We start from the raw sequence: 18,436 nt of genomic DNA on the forward strand, positions 1-18,436 counted from the left end.
ACAATGTGACCTGATATGCACCAGTGATGCTGCTTGGAAAATTCCTTACCTTTCCCACCTTGATTCAAATATCAAGAATGCCAATCAATAAATATTAATAGAAATAACCATTGATTGTTTTAAGGATGGATATTGGTAGAATAGTATAATCCAGAGAGCGATTAATAAAAATTAAATTATATATATTCTGTATGAAGGTAACTAGGTATGAATTATCTGTGATTTAATCATAAACTAACTGTTGAACAATGTAGCATCGTGAATAGGTAGAATTTGCTTGTCAAGACAATGATAAGTTGTAGGCCTGATCAGTAAACCGAGGAAAACTTAGGAAGATTCAAGAATGGAATTTTACAACCAACCTGAGCAAAGATGGCGTTCAACTAAAGGACACCATGAGGAAGACTATGGACGACCACCAGAGGACGTCAGACGACGACCTGTGTACCTGAAGGTGCATGCCTCACGAGCATTTACATATATTAATGAGTTCTCGGAAACGGTATGAGTATGTTAATTGTTTATTGGAAATGTGATGAATATGTATACTTTGATTGTAAATAACTTTTGTAGCAGAGAAACTAAGCACCCACACAGGTGGAGCGATCCCCTGTGCGTCCAGCGCTGCAATAAAGAAGTGTCTGCTCACCTACATACATTGTGTAGGTGAGTTTTTATATTACAGATTTGTAACACAGGGAACAGTGAAGTTGTAAAAGAATGGGAAGGGGTGGGGGGAGCTATCGGCCTAGATCATCTCTGCCTAGAAAACCAGAAATTTTAACTAAGTCATAAGTAGGTTCTGACACAAGTTTTGTCTAAAAGAGAAGTAACTGAGCAAGCAAGACAGTAAGAATTACCTTCTTTGTAAGGTGTTGATGAAAGGTTGGGTGGAGCCAGACAAACTCCACTATTTCATCTGTTGGATAGCATTGCCCTCATCTGACCTAGGCACAGATCTCAAGTTTGGGACACGGAGAATTCGTGGTTTGATGGTCACAGTGACATCTCATTGGGCACACGGAGACTGCATGCCTCTCGGCCGGGTTAAACGAGGCCTTCTGGATGTCTGTTAAATGCCAGGAAGACTGATACTCTCCTGGCAGTGCAGAAATGAGAAGTTGCAAGCTTCTGGAAGATTGCATTGGGTTAAAGATGAGGTCACTTGCATCTTTAATGCAGCGTGGATGCGGCAGAGCGGGTGGCCTGCGTGTCCACAGAAAAAGGCTGGAGCCTTTTTCTCTGACTGAGTGCTTACGCTCGGAGCTGAAATGAGGTGTTCTCCGGGTCCTGATGGTTCCTTATGCCCTGACACAGTGCCCCCTCCAGCTCTGCCTGTGCCTGATAGCTCAGCTGAGACGGGACATTTTGTATAGCTTTGCTACAAGAAAACACTCACACATGTTTAATATTTTTAACATGCTTTACTGAACTTGTGATTATAAAGGCAATTTACAATAAAGCAATTAAATAAACAATAAGTTAAAACACCATACATTTATACAAAGTATTTCAAAGGGCTCAAATGACTATCAGGTTCCAACTCATTAAGCCTTTAAAACAACATCAATCTTCAAAGTGTATCCACACCTATACTTAGCATTGTAACATGTTTGAAGACTCCCAACAACGATTAAGAGCACTGCACGAGACAGGCATGAATGATGTGCTTGAAGCTTCCTGGGAAATATGGGTTTTACCTCTAAATTGAATTGACTCTTTGGACAACAAATTGTAAACACTAGCAGCCTTTCTGGAGTACATGAGTGATACCCTTAGTGGGAACCAGTCTCCACGTCCCTCACTTAACACTGTAGTTTCACAAATGTTTCAGGTTAGTGCTGCCTAAAGACATACCCCACCTTTCTCCGGCCATCTGTTCCCACGCGCATCTCGTGCTACCCTTGAGCCAGTGCAAAGCACTTGTACGTTTGCTCAGTGAACCGGCCAGGGAAACTGATTGAGCTTCAAGCTAATTCAGCAAACAAACATGGCAGAGCGCTAGCTGTAATTCTCCTTGATTTCCCTGGTAATGTTCGCTGTGCAGATGTGCTGGCACCAGAAAGACATCAGCACAGGGGAGAGACAGTGCCTGGGAGCAGGAAGACTACTTCTGTAGGCAGCAGTACTGTTAAAAACACCAGTTAAAACCATCTTGTGGAACTACAGGGTTCAGCTTTTTCATTTTGAAACAAGAAACGTGTTTTCGAAACAATTTATAATGCCGATCAAATAGTCAGGAGCAAAATAGTGGACTATCAGAATAGACAATAACTTTTTATGATCTCTCTCACCCCTCTTTCTCTCTGCCTCAGCCAGCCGGTGCCCAGGGGTGGAGTGGACTTCAGGTTTTCATCTCGAAGGGTGTATGGTGTAGAGTGCAGGGCCACCAGGCCACAAACACAAAGCAATGCTCCAATACTGTAAACGGGATCTGTTCCTCCTCTCCGAGTACGGAAAGCCCACAGGATAGTTGGTACAACAGGGGTGCTACAGTATCTCTTCTTTATTCCTGTCTTGACATACCCAAAGGCTTCATCATCAGGAGGTTCTGTAAAATCACGTTCTTTCACGAAATAGTTTTCATTAACTCCGTGCTCCACCTTCCTGCATGGAGACTCCATAGGTGACAAAAGGATGGCAGCGTTTAGATGACTTGGAGTTAAGTCCACTACGATACCAGAGTCACTGAACCTTCCAGGAGAAAATTCACCCAGTTCCTTCAGTGAAGACGGTGGGCTTAGAGGACAGGCATCTTGAGCTCTGAAGATGTTTTGAATGAGCTGCTCCACATCTAGGCTAGATGCCACCACGTCAGTCTGGATGGCCTGCTCCACCATCACATTGCTGACTTTCTCCTCCTCCCGGGAAGAAGTTAGTTTCTCATCCAGAACATTTTCAAGCATCTCTTGATTCAGAGCAGAACTGGAGGGAGCTGGATCACTCAACTCGGAGGTTATGGTGGTCAAACTGTCTTCACAGGAATCAGTCCCGTTAGCTGTGCCCTCATTAAGAAGCAGCCCACTATCTGCCACCTCCTTCAGAGCTTGGTCCTCTGTGGTGAGGCTGTCTGGCACTGTGGCACACAACACCAACGGCTTCCCCTCTGAGTCACACCTGTGCTCCAGGCACTGCTCATCTCTCACAGAGCTGCTCTGAGCCATCTCCATGCTCTGCAGCAAAGATTCCAGTTTCTTGTTTTCAATGCTAATGTCTATGAAGTATTGCTGCATTTTTTTGTCTTTCTCAGCCAAGCTGTTTTTCATGCTTTCAATAACCTGCTTGAGTTGTTTAACTTCCCTTCTTGCTTCCAAGGCGGCCAGCTCTGCCTCCACACGATGACACTCTTCCTCAACCCAGTCTTCCTTCATCCGTCCCAGCTGAGCTTTGAGTTCTTCTATTTCCATTTCCCTGTAGCAAAATAAAAAAGTTATAACGCTTCTGCTGACCGGTTGGTTAAAGAGTCAACGTGAGGCTCCACTGCACTGGGATGGCTATGCTGTGGAGATGCTCCAAGAAAGAAGCAAGTTTTTCCATGCAGCTCTTGCTGCTGCCTTGAACGGAGCTGGCAGAGATGTCAGTCGGCTGCCCAGACATGCCAGCTGATTGCTAACTAGAGTCACCGACCTCGCCACACAGCCAGCAGCCTTGTGGGCTGTGCTCTGATCCTGGACATTCTGAGGTGCAAGTGCTGGCTCTAGGTAAGGTCCAACCAGTGCAGCGCTGAACATCTCACCTACTGCCTCACCCTGGAGGAAATGGAAAGCTGGAGGCTGGAAAGCTGCCCGGCAGAAAAGGACCTGGGGCTGTTGATTGACAGCCGGCTGAAGATGAGCCGGCAGTGTGCCCAGGTGGCCAAGGCGGCCAACGCCATCCTGGCCTGTATCAGAAATGGTGTGGCCAGCAGGAGCAGGGAGGTGATCGTGCCTCTGTACTCGGCGCTGGTGAGGCCGCACCTCGAATGCTGTGTTCGGTTTTGGGCCCCTCACTACAAGAAAGACATTGAGGTGCTGGAGCGTGTCCAGAGAAGGGCGACGAAGCTGGTGAGGGGTCTGGAACACAAGTCTTATGAGGAGCGGCTGAGGGAACTGGGGATGTTCAGTCTGGAGAAGAGGAGGCTGTGGGGAGACCTCATCACTCTCTACAGCTACCTGAAAGGGGGTTGCGGAGAGGTGGGTGTTGGTCTCTTCTCCCAGGTGACTAGTGACAGGACTAGAGGAAATGGCCTCAAGTTGTGCCAGGGGAGGTTCAGGTTGGATATTAGGAAAAACTTCTATACTGAGAAAGTGGTGAAGCATTGGGACAGGCTGCCCAGGGAGGTGGTGGAGTCACCATCGCTGGAGGTGTTCAAGGAATGTGTGGACGTGGCATTGTGGGACACGGTTTAGTGGGCATGGTGGTGTGGGGTTGATGGTTTGACTAGCTGATCTCACAGGTCTTAATGATTCTATGATTCTGTGCAATGAGGAACTGCTGCCTGGATGCGTCCCCCGTGCCTGCCAGCAGCTCGTCACGTACAGCCAGAGCCAACACTGGCCTCAGACAGCAGGAGGGCTCGGGGCTGCAGGCATCTGGCTTGCTTTGCACCCACCCAGCCCAGCGTGGAGCCAGAGGCTGCTGCCTTGACTTGCAAGCAAGTGGGGAGAGGGGGCCCTTACTGAGATCCAGCCCTCCCAGATGCAGAGGTCGGGCTATCCCGAGCTGGTCCAAGGGGTCCCTGGGACTCTGCCTTGGGGCTCCACTCAAACACCCCTTTGTGCCCGCCTGGGCTGTGTGTGCTGGAGAGCCAGCTCTCAGAGTGCAGCTTTAGTAAAAGAGATGACAGAGATGACGTCTGTTGCTGTGGAATGCACATTGCCGCTTTTTTGCTCAGCATCCATACAAAGGGCTCTTGCGAAAAAATCAGTATCTAAGCGACAAAACCACAAGCGGGCACACTGGTTGGTGTAAGAGCTTTTCTTTCATTAGGGGAGAAGGGGGACAGCTGTAGTCATCTTTCACTGAATCAAGCAGAACAGGAGACTAAGGTAATAACATGCTTGCAAGTCGAAACTCTTATGTAGAAAAGGTCTCAATGCTAAATCAGACTGGTAAAAAATGACCCTTTAAAAACATTCTGCTAGGGAAGTTCAGAAAAGGGAAAAGAGGCAGCCATATTCATAACTAAACTGCATGGTACGTATTCACGGAGCACGCTATGAAACCTGAAATACCTGAAACGACCCTAATCAGATTGATCATATTTCAAATTTCTTAATGAAGACTTTATGTGGTCCAGAAATGAGTAAAAACATTCAGGATTCCCACCCCTAATTGCTCCTGAATTAGTCTTTCTAATTCTGATTTCTGAAGTGAAATATACCTTTCTTTAAGTTTGCTCTCAGATTCCTTCAGCTTTGTTTTCAAATGCCGCACTGTAAGTTCCTTCTGCTGCAGAGGAGTCAAGCACTGCTCTGGATTTTCTGGCTTCATGCTGTGATTGTCACCACAAGAAATGGTGACAAGAAAAAAAAAATCAAACCATCACATAACATCGCTCCTACAGTTCTTAAGTCCTGGCAAAAAGAAAAACATCCCATACACTAATACAAAGCTTGACTCATTTGGGGCTCCTCACCGCCTGCACAAGTGACTCCCTCCGGCAAATCAAAGTACTTGAGGAAATGGCTGATTTGTGGCTATGTGCAAAATTTGCTATTTGTTATACTTGTCTTCAGTGCAGGGAGACACTTAACTTTAAAACACGCAGCCAACCCCTCACCCTAAACAGGTGGTGTGCCCAAGGGCAGGCAGCCGGGCCACCGGCAAAGGCACCCAGCTGCAGACACGGTCAGGTGAGGTAGTGTAGGGACTGCGTTCAGCTCCACATGTGAGGTAGGAAGCTGAGCACCCTGAAACCTAGATTCATCCTGTCTGGCTTTAGGTGCATATCTGACATGCTTGGCTGTTGAGTCGCCTGAGAGAGAGAGAGAGAGAGAGGGCAACAGCAGCAGCGTGGTGGCAATTTCTTCTCTGCAATACGTGTTGCATGCTCTGACAGGTATCTGTTTTCTTTCCTGTACGGGAAACTGCACAGAGAGGTGCCTAAGGCTGGGCAGGGTGAATTTTCACCTGAGTGTATCATATTTTCTATACTACCCCATCCAAGACTCTCCAAAGCGAAAGGACCCTTATACAAAAGAACCAGTAAATCCACATGGGAATTGATGCCCTGAAACCACATGAAGGAGCCTGCCTTGGGGTGAAAACCAACTATAACGGGCTTTGACTAAAAGTAACCTTGAGTTTTACAGTGCTGGAACAATAAAGCTTTTACAGGGGATGGAGCACCCTGTTGACTGGCGAGCCACCAATATGAGGAGTCACACCTATGCTGAGGAGCAAGTTGACCTGCACGGCAACCCAGACAGCCAATGCCACATTACCGTGCAGAGACGGTAAGTCAGCGTGCTGAACACTGGCATGCTGAAATAAAGACTTGCCTCATCACTGAGCTGCTGTCGCTTCCTTTGCATGAGCCTGGCTTGCTCCTGCTGGCTGAAGAAGCCCCGTAATTCTGGTGGACGTTAGCAGGACACAGCTGGCTTTTGCCCAGTCTTGACAAAGGGTCCTTTTCACGAGAAGCAGGTGGGCTGGCTCTGGACTTGTAGGATAAGGATCCATTATTCCGACCATAAGGGCCACGGCTGCAGGGGAAGCAACACGGTTAAGGCATATTGGATTATCCTCATCACGCAACCCATTATGTGTCTTATTTTACACACAAAGTTGTCTAAACACTAAAACAGACAGGTAACTGTGAGTGGCCGTGAAGAAAGTCAGTCCCAAAGTCATCAGCCACTGCACGTTCTTTCACTGACTGTGGGGCACTCAGTCTGAATTACGTGATCTAGGAAAACCTCAGCCATTTTCACATTTCTCAGTGGATAGCACGATTCCCAGTGACTCCATCAGATCATCCACGTTCCCTGAACCTCTGACTCCATTAAGTAATGAGAGAACTGCAGCCTGGACTAGTGCCAAAAGAACCACACTTCAGCCTTTCCCAGCCAGGTCTGCATAGAGATGCCTGTCCACGGAGGTCTGCTGTAAGACTGCTTTCAAGCTCCTCAGCAAGCGGCCTGAAGGATCACAGCGTGCAGTGAAAACAGATTTTGGTTGAGCCACTGTTCTTTCCTGCCTTTGGCATACCGGCTGCTTCAGCTGCCATTGTCAGCTATTCACTTGCTTAGATATAGTTCGAAACCCACTGTGAGCAGTCTGAAAGAGTATTAAAAAAGCACAGCCTTTTCTTTCTTCCTTTCAGTTTGCCCTCATACATATCTACCTTTCTTTTCCCACTCTTTACTAAATAATCGGACTGTCAACTGTGTGTTTGACAGCAATTGGTATCTGCATTGCCTGAAAGCTGCCAAAGGGCTGGGGTGCTCTGAGGACAGCTTCTCGAGGGGCATTCCTCACTTGCTTTGCCTTCTGCACTACTACGCTGCTAACTTCGTCCTCTCATGCCAGTTGTTCTTCTAAACTGTAACGGAAGGGCTGGTTTCAAAAAAATATGGTAAAAGGCAAATCCAGACAGCAAAAGAGAAACCTTAAACATAAAAATTGAAATACCACAGAATTATGAAGCAAGCTCTCTTCTCAAAATCATCTGACTTGGTTTCCTCCCTTCTCCGAAAATGGAACAGTTTATAAGGAACAGGTGGTTGAGTGGCTGCCGCAGAGCTTCATCGCACTGCTGCCGTTTGGGTCATTTTATAACCATTTCACAATGAAGTGCAGGACTGTGGCTTGTGACAACGTGGAAACGTTTCACAGCGACTTAAGCCAAACAGTTAAAAGAGAACATATTGCAAAGGAGACATCTCTTTCCACTCGGTACAGTAGAGCATCAACTCTTGTGTGAGGCAGAATTTGCCCAGACTGTGCGTAACACAGCCACGCATTTGAAGGAGCATTCTTACAGAGGACTTCTGTCCAATTAAGTAGGTCAGTATGCTCTAACGTAAAGTTACATTTAAATGCACAATAATCTATGAAATGATACATCATCTTACTGCAAGTAAGGTGATTTTAGGGCTTCATATTATATCTAGTATTGCTTTCTCCCCCAGCCAGTACCTTTACTTATTAGGTTTAACCTAGAGAGCACTTAAGTAACATTTATTTTTCCAACAGTCTCATGACACAGACAGGAAACTGCTCATTAAGCATCATTCTGCCAACCTCTGTACACTGGGGCAAGCTGCGACCTTGGAGACGTGTGTGCCTTAAGCACAGGGCTATCCCACTGCCAGTCCCAGCCTGCCTGCCAGCTCTTCCACAAAGGGCAGGAAACCAGTCCTGTCAGTTTGAACTCTTTGGTTTTGGTCTCCAAACACAGCATTTGTATTTTTTTTTTCTTCTTTCTCATATCACAGGTCTCATCAACATAAGTCCTGCCCAAGAGCACAGCATCACCCAAATTGTTTTAAAACTCACAATACTGCTATTGTCTGTATTAGCTGCAAGACCTTACAGAGTAGTCTACCTCTGCACTAGTGACACCTGCACTATTCACGAAAGATTGCTTTGCTTACTTGAGAGAAAAAGAAGATCTTTTGCTTCCAGCAGCAGACACGTGGACTTCAGGCGCTGAAATACCGCCCATGCTGCTTGAAGAGCTAAAATCGGCTTCACTCCCTGGCAAGGAAAAGGGAAGAGTAAAAACATGATGATAACTCAAAGTCTGTTTTCAAAATAACAATGAATCCCAAGCGTCCTTCCTTTGTCCATCCTGTGTGCATTTTAGAAGTTGCATGAATTTTCAAACATCCCTGAGGACAAGCGCTGGGCTTGTTCCAGATTTTCAACGTGTCTTCAGAACCGGCACTTCAACAAGAGCAGAAAAAACATTTGAACACAAAACCCTCATGCTACAGAAGCCATTGTAGGACGCGGCCAGGAGCATTTGTTGTGACAACCTGTTTGCTTTCTCACAGCCATCAGCACGTGAATGAGGCTGCTCACGTGGCTCCGTCAGAAGCCCAGTGATTCGGAACACACAATTGTGATGTCAAATGAGAACCAAAAATAGAGTGAAGGCATCTAAAACACAACCTCCCCAGGATTTAGATATCTAGGTACATAAATGCAAGTAAAATCCCAGTGTTTAAAGGGGCCAAATGTTCGAAATGCCACCACTATCTCTCTGCAAAGACCTGCTGAGGTCTTTATGGTCGAGCTTCCACTTTTGAGCCCAGTAACCACCGCTTACCCCATGCTCTTATACCACAGTGGAATCAAATAAGTGAGATTTGCATGACTAAGATAAAGACATTCGCTTCGCTTTCTATGCCTACACATAAATAGAGATACATAAACAGAAGGAACATATAGACATATGCACTCAATACTGCTCAAAAAGTGTTAAAAGGAATCACTCTGAGGGAAACAAATACTTTTAGGGAAGTAATCTGGCCACCAAAGAACAAAGGTCAGCGAACACTGAAGCTGTTTATGATTTGAAGTCAAACATGGCCAGAAAATGGAAAACCAGAGTTTTCTATTTTCTGTCTGAAATGATGCTTTCATTTTGAAAACTGTCAAATTTCTTTCTTCTTTTAAAAAGGGGTGAAAACATTAAAAAATCTCCCCAGTCATTCTAAAGATTTTAGGTTGAGTATCATCTCTGTTCAGTCTGAAACACATGTTTTCTTTAATGTATTGATTTGGCAGCAAAGCCCCAAATCAGTTATTCCCATAGCTCCACTTTGAACATAACAGGGTGTCAGACAAAAAAAGAAATAGGGGATGTAAAGGAAAAGAGAACAGGGAATAATCTACCAATTCCTGAGTAAACATTGCTCAGAAAACAGTTCCAATCCCAGGATTCTCATTAAAAAGGCGTTAATAACCTGCAGGAATCCCAAAAAAGGTCAACAAAAATGGTAACACGATTACAGGGCACTGTTTAGGAAGGGAGATGATGGGAACTTGTGTGTTCTAAGATAAAAAGAAATACTGGCAACACAGGGAGGAGGAACACAGCTGGAAAACTGTAGAGGAACTGTAGAGAAAACCAGGTAACAGCAACACAGGATTCTGGCTGCAATGCGTGTTATTTCATGAAAAATGACTTGAAATAAAATCTGATGATTGGTGGGAGTTGTGCATAGTAAAATGTAGCTGGAGTAGGTTCAGAATACTTTAACCAGGGAATCAGAAAGCTATTTTAAACGTTGGCATAAATAATAAAGATTGTAATTTAAAAGCAGAGCACAAAAAAAATATCTCCCAAGGGAAGATTCATAACGGCCTCTTTCATATGCACAGTATTTCTTTCTGTGGAGGTGAAACGAGCTAAAAGTCACAGAAAACAGTCAGAAAGAGCAGAAAATTTGCTGCAGTAAATACCCAAATTGCAAAGCATGTTCTAGCTTGACCTCACGCCTATTTAAAACAAATACTTAAGAGTGTGCAGTGTGTGTAGCATCGGCTTCTCTTTTTTGACTCATCTTCCAGACTGCTTGAACATACAAAAAGGAATTTTTTTGACTAAAGATCACAGCTATTGCCATCTTCCATACCTGCCTCAACTCTGACCTTGAAACCCCAGGGCCCTTCTTACGCCAGAACTCAGCCATCTTTTCCAGATGCAGGAGCACGTCCCCACAATCCCCACGAGACCTGCATCTATGCCAAAAGGCATGTGGAGCTAAAAGATGAATTGGCTGGCATGGGTCTCACCCTGTCCAGCAGCCCGGCGGCTCAGGCGCTCCCTGCAAAAGTCCCATCTCTGCATCCCCTACTCACTCAGCTTTGCAGTCAGAGCTGTGGCTTTCTCAGGGACCAAGCGCAAGGCTATCCTCGAGGTGTCAGGCATCCTGAGGCGAGAACCTCCCTTTAACGGTGGGCATCCCACTCTCTGTAAATCTGGAGCAGTATCGAGACAATTAACGGGCCAGAGAGAGAGAGAGAGAGAAAGGAGTTATGGTGTGCCTGCTGGGAACTCGGCTTCAAACCCCCAACAAAACAGTTACTGAATTCTACGAAGGGGAACAGCTTCCCTGGGAGCAGACTCCCCGCATCACCTCAGTCTACCCAGCAGACTGCTGTTAGGGTGCCCTTCTTCTCTGTCCTCAAGTCCATCCTGCACACACATCTAAATAGAAATTTCTTTTCCCTTTACTGAACTAAGTGACAGGCATCTCCTTTTTTTTTTTTTTTTTTTTTTCCCCTTCTGTGAGGAAGGAGATAAGTACCTTACTGCAGAATATTTGTGCTCGACACCCTGAATTGCAGGTGGCCTGTGCCACCAGCCCAGGGCTGAGCAGTTCATTATTTAGGACAGATGGGACTCAGGCTTTTGCCTTTTACTTGCCCATTCCTCCTTTGTAACTTGCTGACTTCTTTTTTGCATCCTCCATTTTCGCTGTGACGTCTGGGCGCTTGCTACAGCCTAAGAGTCTTCTGAACAAAAGGAGAGATGTGTCTTGAGAGGCCACAGTCCAACCACTAATTGTCTACATCTCCACTAAGCAACGGCAACCATCATTTTTTAGAAGGGGGTGGCTCATAAAATTTGCGACACAGAATTAAAAGATCACTTTTCTAGGCCACTTGAATTCAACAGAAACTTGTAGATTTGCATTCAAACATAGAAAACACTTCAAAGCCAAAACTGTAAGTGCTACTTAGCTTATTCTCCTTTGAAAGAAATGCTTGGCTATTTGAACATGTTTTCCACATCAATTCAACTAAATTTGTTTAAATTCAAACTTTAAATCGAAGAACTATAAAAATCCAAACTAAAGAAAATAGTGCTATGCTAATAAATTTTATCTAACTCTTAAAGCATCTTTTGCTCAAAATATTTATATTCTGATTACATTCCAGAATTATCTCTCGGATGTTACAGAGCACCTTTTTCACTTCAGTGCAATTTAGTTAGCTTATGTTCTAAAAATACTTCATGCCTGCTGACTAACAAAATTCATGGTGCGAAATGAGATACAGAAATTTCCCTGTGCAATGCTAGGCGCCTTGGGCAGCGGTCCTCAGAAACAGGACAAACAGAGAGTGCCTAAGCTTATCAGGGATGAACAGAAGAGGAAAAGGCATCTAATTAGACCTACTTGAAAGATCCAAGCGTGATCTTCAAACACCAACTTTCTTCGGCAGCTGAATGTCCAAGACTGACTTTCCTTTCTGTTAAACAAAAAAAACCCAAAAACCCTAAACAAACAAAAAAGGAGAGATAAAAGAGACAGAGACTGTACTTGGCTTCCATAAGGGCTAACAGCAGAGCTGTCAGAGACCTGATGAGGACCACAGGAGACTGGGGTGGGATTCATCTGACTAAACACGAATGTCTCTAACGTAGACACCCGCGTCTGAGCCAACATCGGTCCCATTTTTAGACAACGGAGAGTTACTCAGTAGAACCAGTGAGTTCAAGGCACTGCTTACCTTATCCTAAAGTAAATGCTTACATATTTGGGCAGAAAGACAGCGCACTAGAGTCACTGATTTTATTTGTTATATCTCCTTTAAAACAAAATAGGACCTCAGTCCACTTCTGCAGGCGGAGACAATTACAGCTACATTACAGATACACAGCTGAGGTCAGACAAATGACCGTCCATCTCTGCTCTATCCAATTTGGCTCAAGACCGTGAATGTACATCTCCCTCACCTCCCAAACAGCTCCCGTAACCCCCAGAAGAAGGGAAATGGCAGATTCACCTCTTAAAGCTGTTCCACTTAGGAAGTGGAAAGAGAGCCAGTCCCCACCCACAGCCCACAGCTCCTGAAGGTCATCTGAGGAGACCTGGAGATTCAAATGTCACCTCTTCTAAATCTCCAACACCGAGGGATTCATGCCAGAGAGAGGAGCTCCAGCGGGATCTACTGGCTGTGCCGGGTCCGTTGAGCCAACTGGGAGGGACCACTCACAAACTGCCACCGGAACCCAAACGTTCTGAAGCGTGCGGGGGAGGGCGGGGCTATGCAAATGACGGACCCCCAACAGCCGCATCCACCCCCCACCACCCACCAGACTTCACAGCGCTGGTGCCTTCCAGACCTCACAGCTCCAACTGCTACAGCACACCACACCTTCCCAGGGTGACGCCCCTCCATGCCCAACTCCAGGACGCAAGCTTTGAGGATAGCACGGGCTTGAACCCGGACATGGCGTCCTCGCTCCTGGAGGGCGAGATATGCGTGTTCATCTCCCTCTGAAAGAGGAAAAAATAACATTAGAAAACCTCAACCCGACACGACAAGAGCTTTAACTCATTTAAACCAGACACAGAAGATGTTTCTATGAACTTCTGATCCTAGTATTTAGGAACAAAAATGCAGGCTTTAGACAAGTATGATTAATTGAAGGAAATCACGCCAGATAATCTCAATGCCACTTTAAAGAGGATTTCATATTGAAGCAAGCTGGGAGGGGATTTTGTCAGCCAGGAATCCATCAGCAAGCACTTCAATCTTTAAGGGAACTGATTTTTGGAACACTGAAGGGATATTTTTAATGATAAAACCATTTACTCCAAGCAGGAGAAGATCATCCACTGTACACTCGCACTCTGCTATTCACACACCCCTCCCTCCCCGCCCTTTTTTTTTATTAATTAAAAACAAGTGCCACTAAGCAGTATTTCCGATGGAAGGCAAATGTGGGTAAGCCTTCCAGAAATACAGGCAGCTCAAAGCAATTGTCCTGTCCCACAGAGAGCATCCCAAAGGAAGACTGAGCTCCCCAACACGCCTTGCACAACTGCAACCCCTCCCCAGGAAGCCCAAAGAGAAACATGATGCTTTTGAAAAATCCCAGTCCTCCGCACTTGATGGTGTCAGAGCAAAAGTCTGGACAAGAACAAGAGCCCCACTTGAGGCTCAACAAAGCTGTACTTGATGCACAGTCTGGGAAAACCAGAGCCAGCAGATGAACTGAGAGCTTTCATAGAAGGCCTCAGACCTCCCAGCATCAGCGCTGAGAGCAGCTTCCATACGCCAAGCACAGGGATGGAGAAACAGCTGGTCACGAGCAATGGGTCCTTCCCAAGGTCTCCAGGCAGCCTGCACCATAGAGGGTTGCTTAAGCAAGCCGTTTGTAAGAGACAAGGTCTAGGAGGAGGCTCTTCCATAAACGGCATTCTCAAGCCGAGATCCTCGAGAACACGACCTTGCTGCTCGCTCTCTTCCCCTACAGAGCCTGAAGGAGCTGCCCAACGGCTCAGGCAATCTCCATTTTCAAGAGAGGCAGAGTCCCGCAGTATGTAAGGCTGCCAGATCCAGAGACATCTCCTGTATGGATCCTTCCCCTGACATACAGGCCCATGCTGGCCAGTCTGGTATTCATGACTGGAGCTGAAGTGCTCTGGAAGGTCTGCACACACTGGCCACTGAAAAGCTCTGCTCAGTGCTACCAGATGATTTCTAGTCAAATTCAGCAACAGAAAGTCAACCGGGGAGAGGCCACAGTCCCGCGTGCAAAGGGAGCAGAGAACAAAACAAAAGATACCGGGGGCAATTCTGGAAGCAGCAACTGGCCGTCTGGCAGACGCATTTTTACCCTCACCTGGTTCAGGTTTTGGGGGGAAGATCTCCGAACCAAAGTCTTCTTTAAGCAACTCCAGCGGGTGGAGAGGAAGGCAGTCGGGAATGGGGACGAGGTAGCCGTGTCACAGGGAGAAGAACTGCAGGAATAGAATGACAAGCGTTAGAACCACAAACAGCCAGGGAAATCGAACTAGAGCAGTCTTCAGCCTCAGAAAGACAAAAAGAATGGAGAGGAGGAGGCAAGTCAGGAGGCAGGCAGGGAGATTTCCCGTTTTGAGTTGTACGTAGAGGATCTTCAAACAAATCCTTTGTCTCCATTTTCACAAAAATTATGATCTCGAGCAGGTGGGGCGAGGAAGCAAGGACTGAGTTCAGCAGGCTGGATCAAAGCAGTCAGGGAACTTCTTTCAGAATTCAGAAAGAACTCACCCATGAAACTGAAGCCCTCTCTCAGAGCAAGAACTTACGACATCATCTACCTCTGACTTAGCAGGACTGTAGTGGTTTAAGCCCAGCTGGCAACCAAGCACCACACAGCCGCTCGCTCACTCCCCCCAGGTGGGATGGGGGAGAGAATCGGAAGAGTAAAAGTGAGAAAGCTCGTGGGTTGAGATAAAGACAGTTTAATAGGTAAAGCAAAAGCCGCACACGCAAGCAAAGCAAAACAAGGAATTCATTCACCACTTCCCATCGGCAGGCAGGTGTTCAGCCATCTCCAGGAAAGCAGGGCTCCATCACGCGTAACGGTTACTTGGGAAGACAAACGCCATTACTCCAAATGTCCCCCCCTTCCTTCTTCTTCCCCCAGATTTATATGCTGAGCATGACGTCATATGGTATGGAATATCCCTTTGGTCAGTTGGGGTCAGCTGTCCCGGCTGTGTTCCCTCCCAACTTCTTGTGCACCCCTAGCCTACTCGCTGGTGGTGAGAAGCAGAAAAGGCCTTGACTCTGTGTAAGCACTGCTCAGCAGTAACTAAAACATCCCTGCTTTATCAACACTGTTTCCAGCACAAATCCAAAACACAGCCCCATACTAGCTGCTATGAAGAAAGTTAACTCTACCCCAGCCAAAACCAGCACACTGAGCTACAGAAAACATTTCCCCAAAGAACTGGAGTCAGGCAGCTGCGCAGCTATAGCCTAACGGGTTTGACATCAGTAGTTTGCAAGGCTCTGAAGAATTTGAAAAGGAATTAATCAATGCCATCAAACTAAGCAGGATAAAAGACACCCCTGGGCAACCAAAACAACGCCAGCATCCCAGCCCCTCTAGCACATCTCTGAAACTCTCCCAGCATCGTCTGGGTGCTGGTGATTACTCAGATCTTATTGTACATGAACGCTCCAAGATGAGAAGAACCCTGCGTCCAACCCCATTTGGGGTGCCCCCATTTGGCTGGGACACCTCATGCACAGGAATAAATAGTTACCCTTGTATTTCTATCCCCTTGATACCTTCCCCATAGGCACCAGCGTGTGCTGTGAGGTGCCCCAACACCTTCTCTGGTCCATGCTGAACCAGCCCCAGCCCCACAGACCCTCCTTGCCTCCCCTGAGCCCCTCTGCTATGTCGGCCTCCCTCCTGTCCAGGATCCAACATGGGACATAGCACCGGCATGAGGCCTGATGGGTGCTGAGCAGAGGGCATCACCCTTGTGCCTTCTGGCTAGGGGAGAAAGACAGGAGAAAAACTGTGAGAGCGAGCCAAGTGCTGCCCTTGATCCCTGTGGGAGGAAGCAGGGGAGCCCCGAGGGCTGGCCAGCATGCTGGGGTGTGGGAAGAGCCTGTGGGACTTTGTCCTGCAGCCTCCCAGGGAGGCACGGGGTGTTACCCAATGAACCCTCTTGTCGTATGTGCCTGGAGACATCTGCCATGGCCAGAGCGACCTGACAGGGCTCTGGGAAGACATGGATGAGACCTCGGTAACTGGCGTGAAACACCGATGCCGAGCACAAGACAAGAGGTGGGGGGACGGAGTGGGCACTGGTGTTGCGGTAACCCCAGATGTGTGTACTGGGGCTGCAGCGCTGCCAGGGTGAGCGCCTTGGGCGAGGATGGCCCGTTGGGACAGTGTCATCAACAAGATATGGATTCTGATGTCACTGAATCCCCGATTCAACCGATGGGTTCTGTTGTCACCAAGGGATGGACTGAGACGTCCCCGAGAGACAGACTGTGATGTCACCTAGTGACGGACTGTGATATTCCCAAGCGATGGATTGTGACCAGGCATCCCCCACTGCTTATATCTGGGCGCCGAGTCGCACCCAGCCAGCTCGTGCCAGCACTCCAGCTGAGCGAGTTCGCGAGGTTTGGAGTGTTAAGCGAGACCTTTGGTGCTGGTGTCGTGCTCAGGGAGTTGTTTGTTGCAGCTCTCCGTGTCCAACCCCAGAGCCGTCAAAGGATTTTCCCGGCCCTGCCAGCTTCAGGCAGCCGGGGCACCCAGGAGGCACCCTCACAGCAGCAGAGGTGAGCTGTGCGGGGACACCTCACCCTGGGGAGCTGGGAGGGTTTCCTTCTTGAGGGACCTGGGCATTTCTTCCACCCCTCGCCGGGCCACCCAATGACCGTGGCCTCTCTTCCTTTTCTAGTGTGACACCCGCTGCTGCAGCACCGGTGCGAGGGAGCCTCTTGACATCGCCAGCTCCCCCCAGCCCACCGCAGCACGTGGAGAGCATGGCCACGGAGCTGGAGAACTGCTGTCCAATATGCCTGGACAGCTGGGACAATGCCGCTTACGTGATGCCATGCCTCCACCAATTCTGTTACGGGTGCATCCTGCGGTGGGCTGAGAGCAAGCCCGAGTGCCCCCTCTGCAAGAGGAGGATCCTCTCCATCGTGCACTCGGTGCGGGCAGACGACAACTTTGAGGAGCATGTTGTCCCACCTGTGGCTTCATCCGTCGTCAGCCACCAGGCAGGAGGAGTTCCTGGCCATCCAGCTGCCCACAGCCCTGCAGCGACACAACCACAGCCTGTGGGGATGGTGTCCAGGGCTTCTCTGGGTGGCCTCCAGCCCAACACCTGGGCATCCCTTTTCCGGGTCCACCCAGCTCTCCTCCAGCCCCTTCTGACCTGGGTGCGTCAGGAGCTGGGACGGATCTTTGGGAACCGGCGTTCGCTGGCGGCCATCGTGGAGGACCTCGTCATGCCCCTCCTGGTCCTCTTTGGGCTACATGAAGACCTACTGGTCCAGCTGCTGGGGGCCTCCCTCCAAAGCCGTGCGGCAACATTTGTGCACCAACTTATTAATGTTGCTGTGCGATGGTGCAGTGGGGAAGCCCACCGTCTGCTGGGTCTGGAGGATGGCCATGCTGCCGGGGAGCGGGAGGGCAGCCCCGTGGCTGCCCCCAGCCCCGCTGCCTCCCGAGGAGGGTCTCCCACACCTGTCCCGGCCCCCTCCAGCAGCTCCGAGGGAACCAACGTGGACGACCTCCCCAGCACCTCAGCAGCTGCCCTTCGTGGGGGTCCTGGCAGCCCTCCCTCTGCCCCCGTTCCTATTCCTGGGGAGCAAGAAGAGCCCCCGGAGGATCCCGAGGAGGCCATGGCACATCCATCTACTCCCAGCCGGGGCAGGGACCACTCCCCTGGGGGGCCACGGCAACCCCCGAAGAGGAGGGCCGGCAGCCCCGAGGCTTCCTCTCCAGCCAGGAAGAGGCCACCCCGCCGGCAGCACTAGAAGAATGCCCCAGGCACTGCCGAAACCGGGGTGGGCCAGCAGCTGGGGCATGTGCCGGCCCTCAAGGGCTGCCAGCCCTCTAAGTCTAATTATCAGGCAGTAAAAGAAAATAAAGGCTTGAAAACTGCCAAAAAAGTCTTGGTGTTTCTCACAGTGCAGGTGGCGTTGCTATCCCCACCCGTGCTGCTTTCTCCCCCTTTTC

At 48.4% G+C, this 18,436-nt stretch overlaps 1 protein-coding gene across 1 annotated transcript; it reads right to left on the minus strand.

Moving 5' to 3' along the window:
• Window positions 1-2,001: 2,001 nt before the first annotated feature.
• Window positions 2,002-17,868, minus strand: LOC132320845 (syntabulin-like). The gene is given in 7 exon segments (XM_059834470.1): window positions 2,002-2,052; window positions 2,295-3,411; window positions 5,363-5,497; window positions 6,423-6,686; window positions 8,580-8,682; window positions 17,631-17,727; window positions 17,842-17,868. Coding segments are annotated over 7 exon segments (1,794 nt in total).
• Between the last annotated feature and the right edge of the window lie 568 nt (window positions 17,869-18,436).

This window comes from Gavia stellata, unplaced genomic scaffold (assembly GCF_030936135.1).
Source record: "Gavia stellata isolate bGavSte3 unplaced genomic scaffold, bGavSte3.hap2 HAP2_SCAFFOLD_34, whole genome shotgun sequence".
Lineage (NCBI taxonomy): Eukaryota > Metazoa > Chordata > Aves > Gaviiformes > Gaviidae > Gavia > Gavia stellata.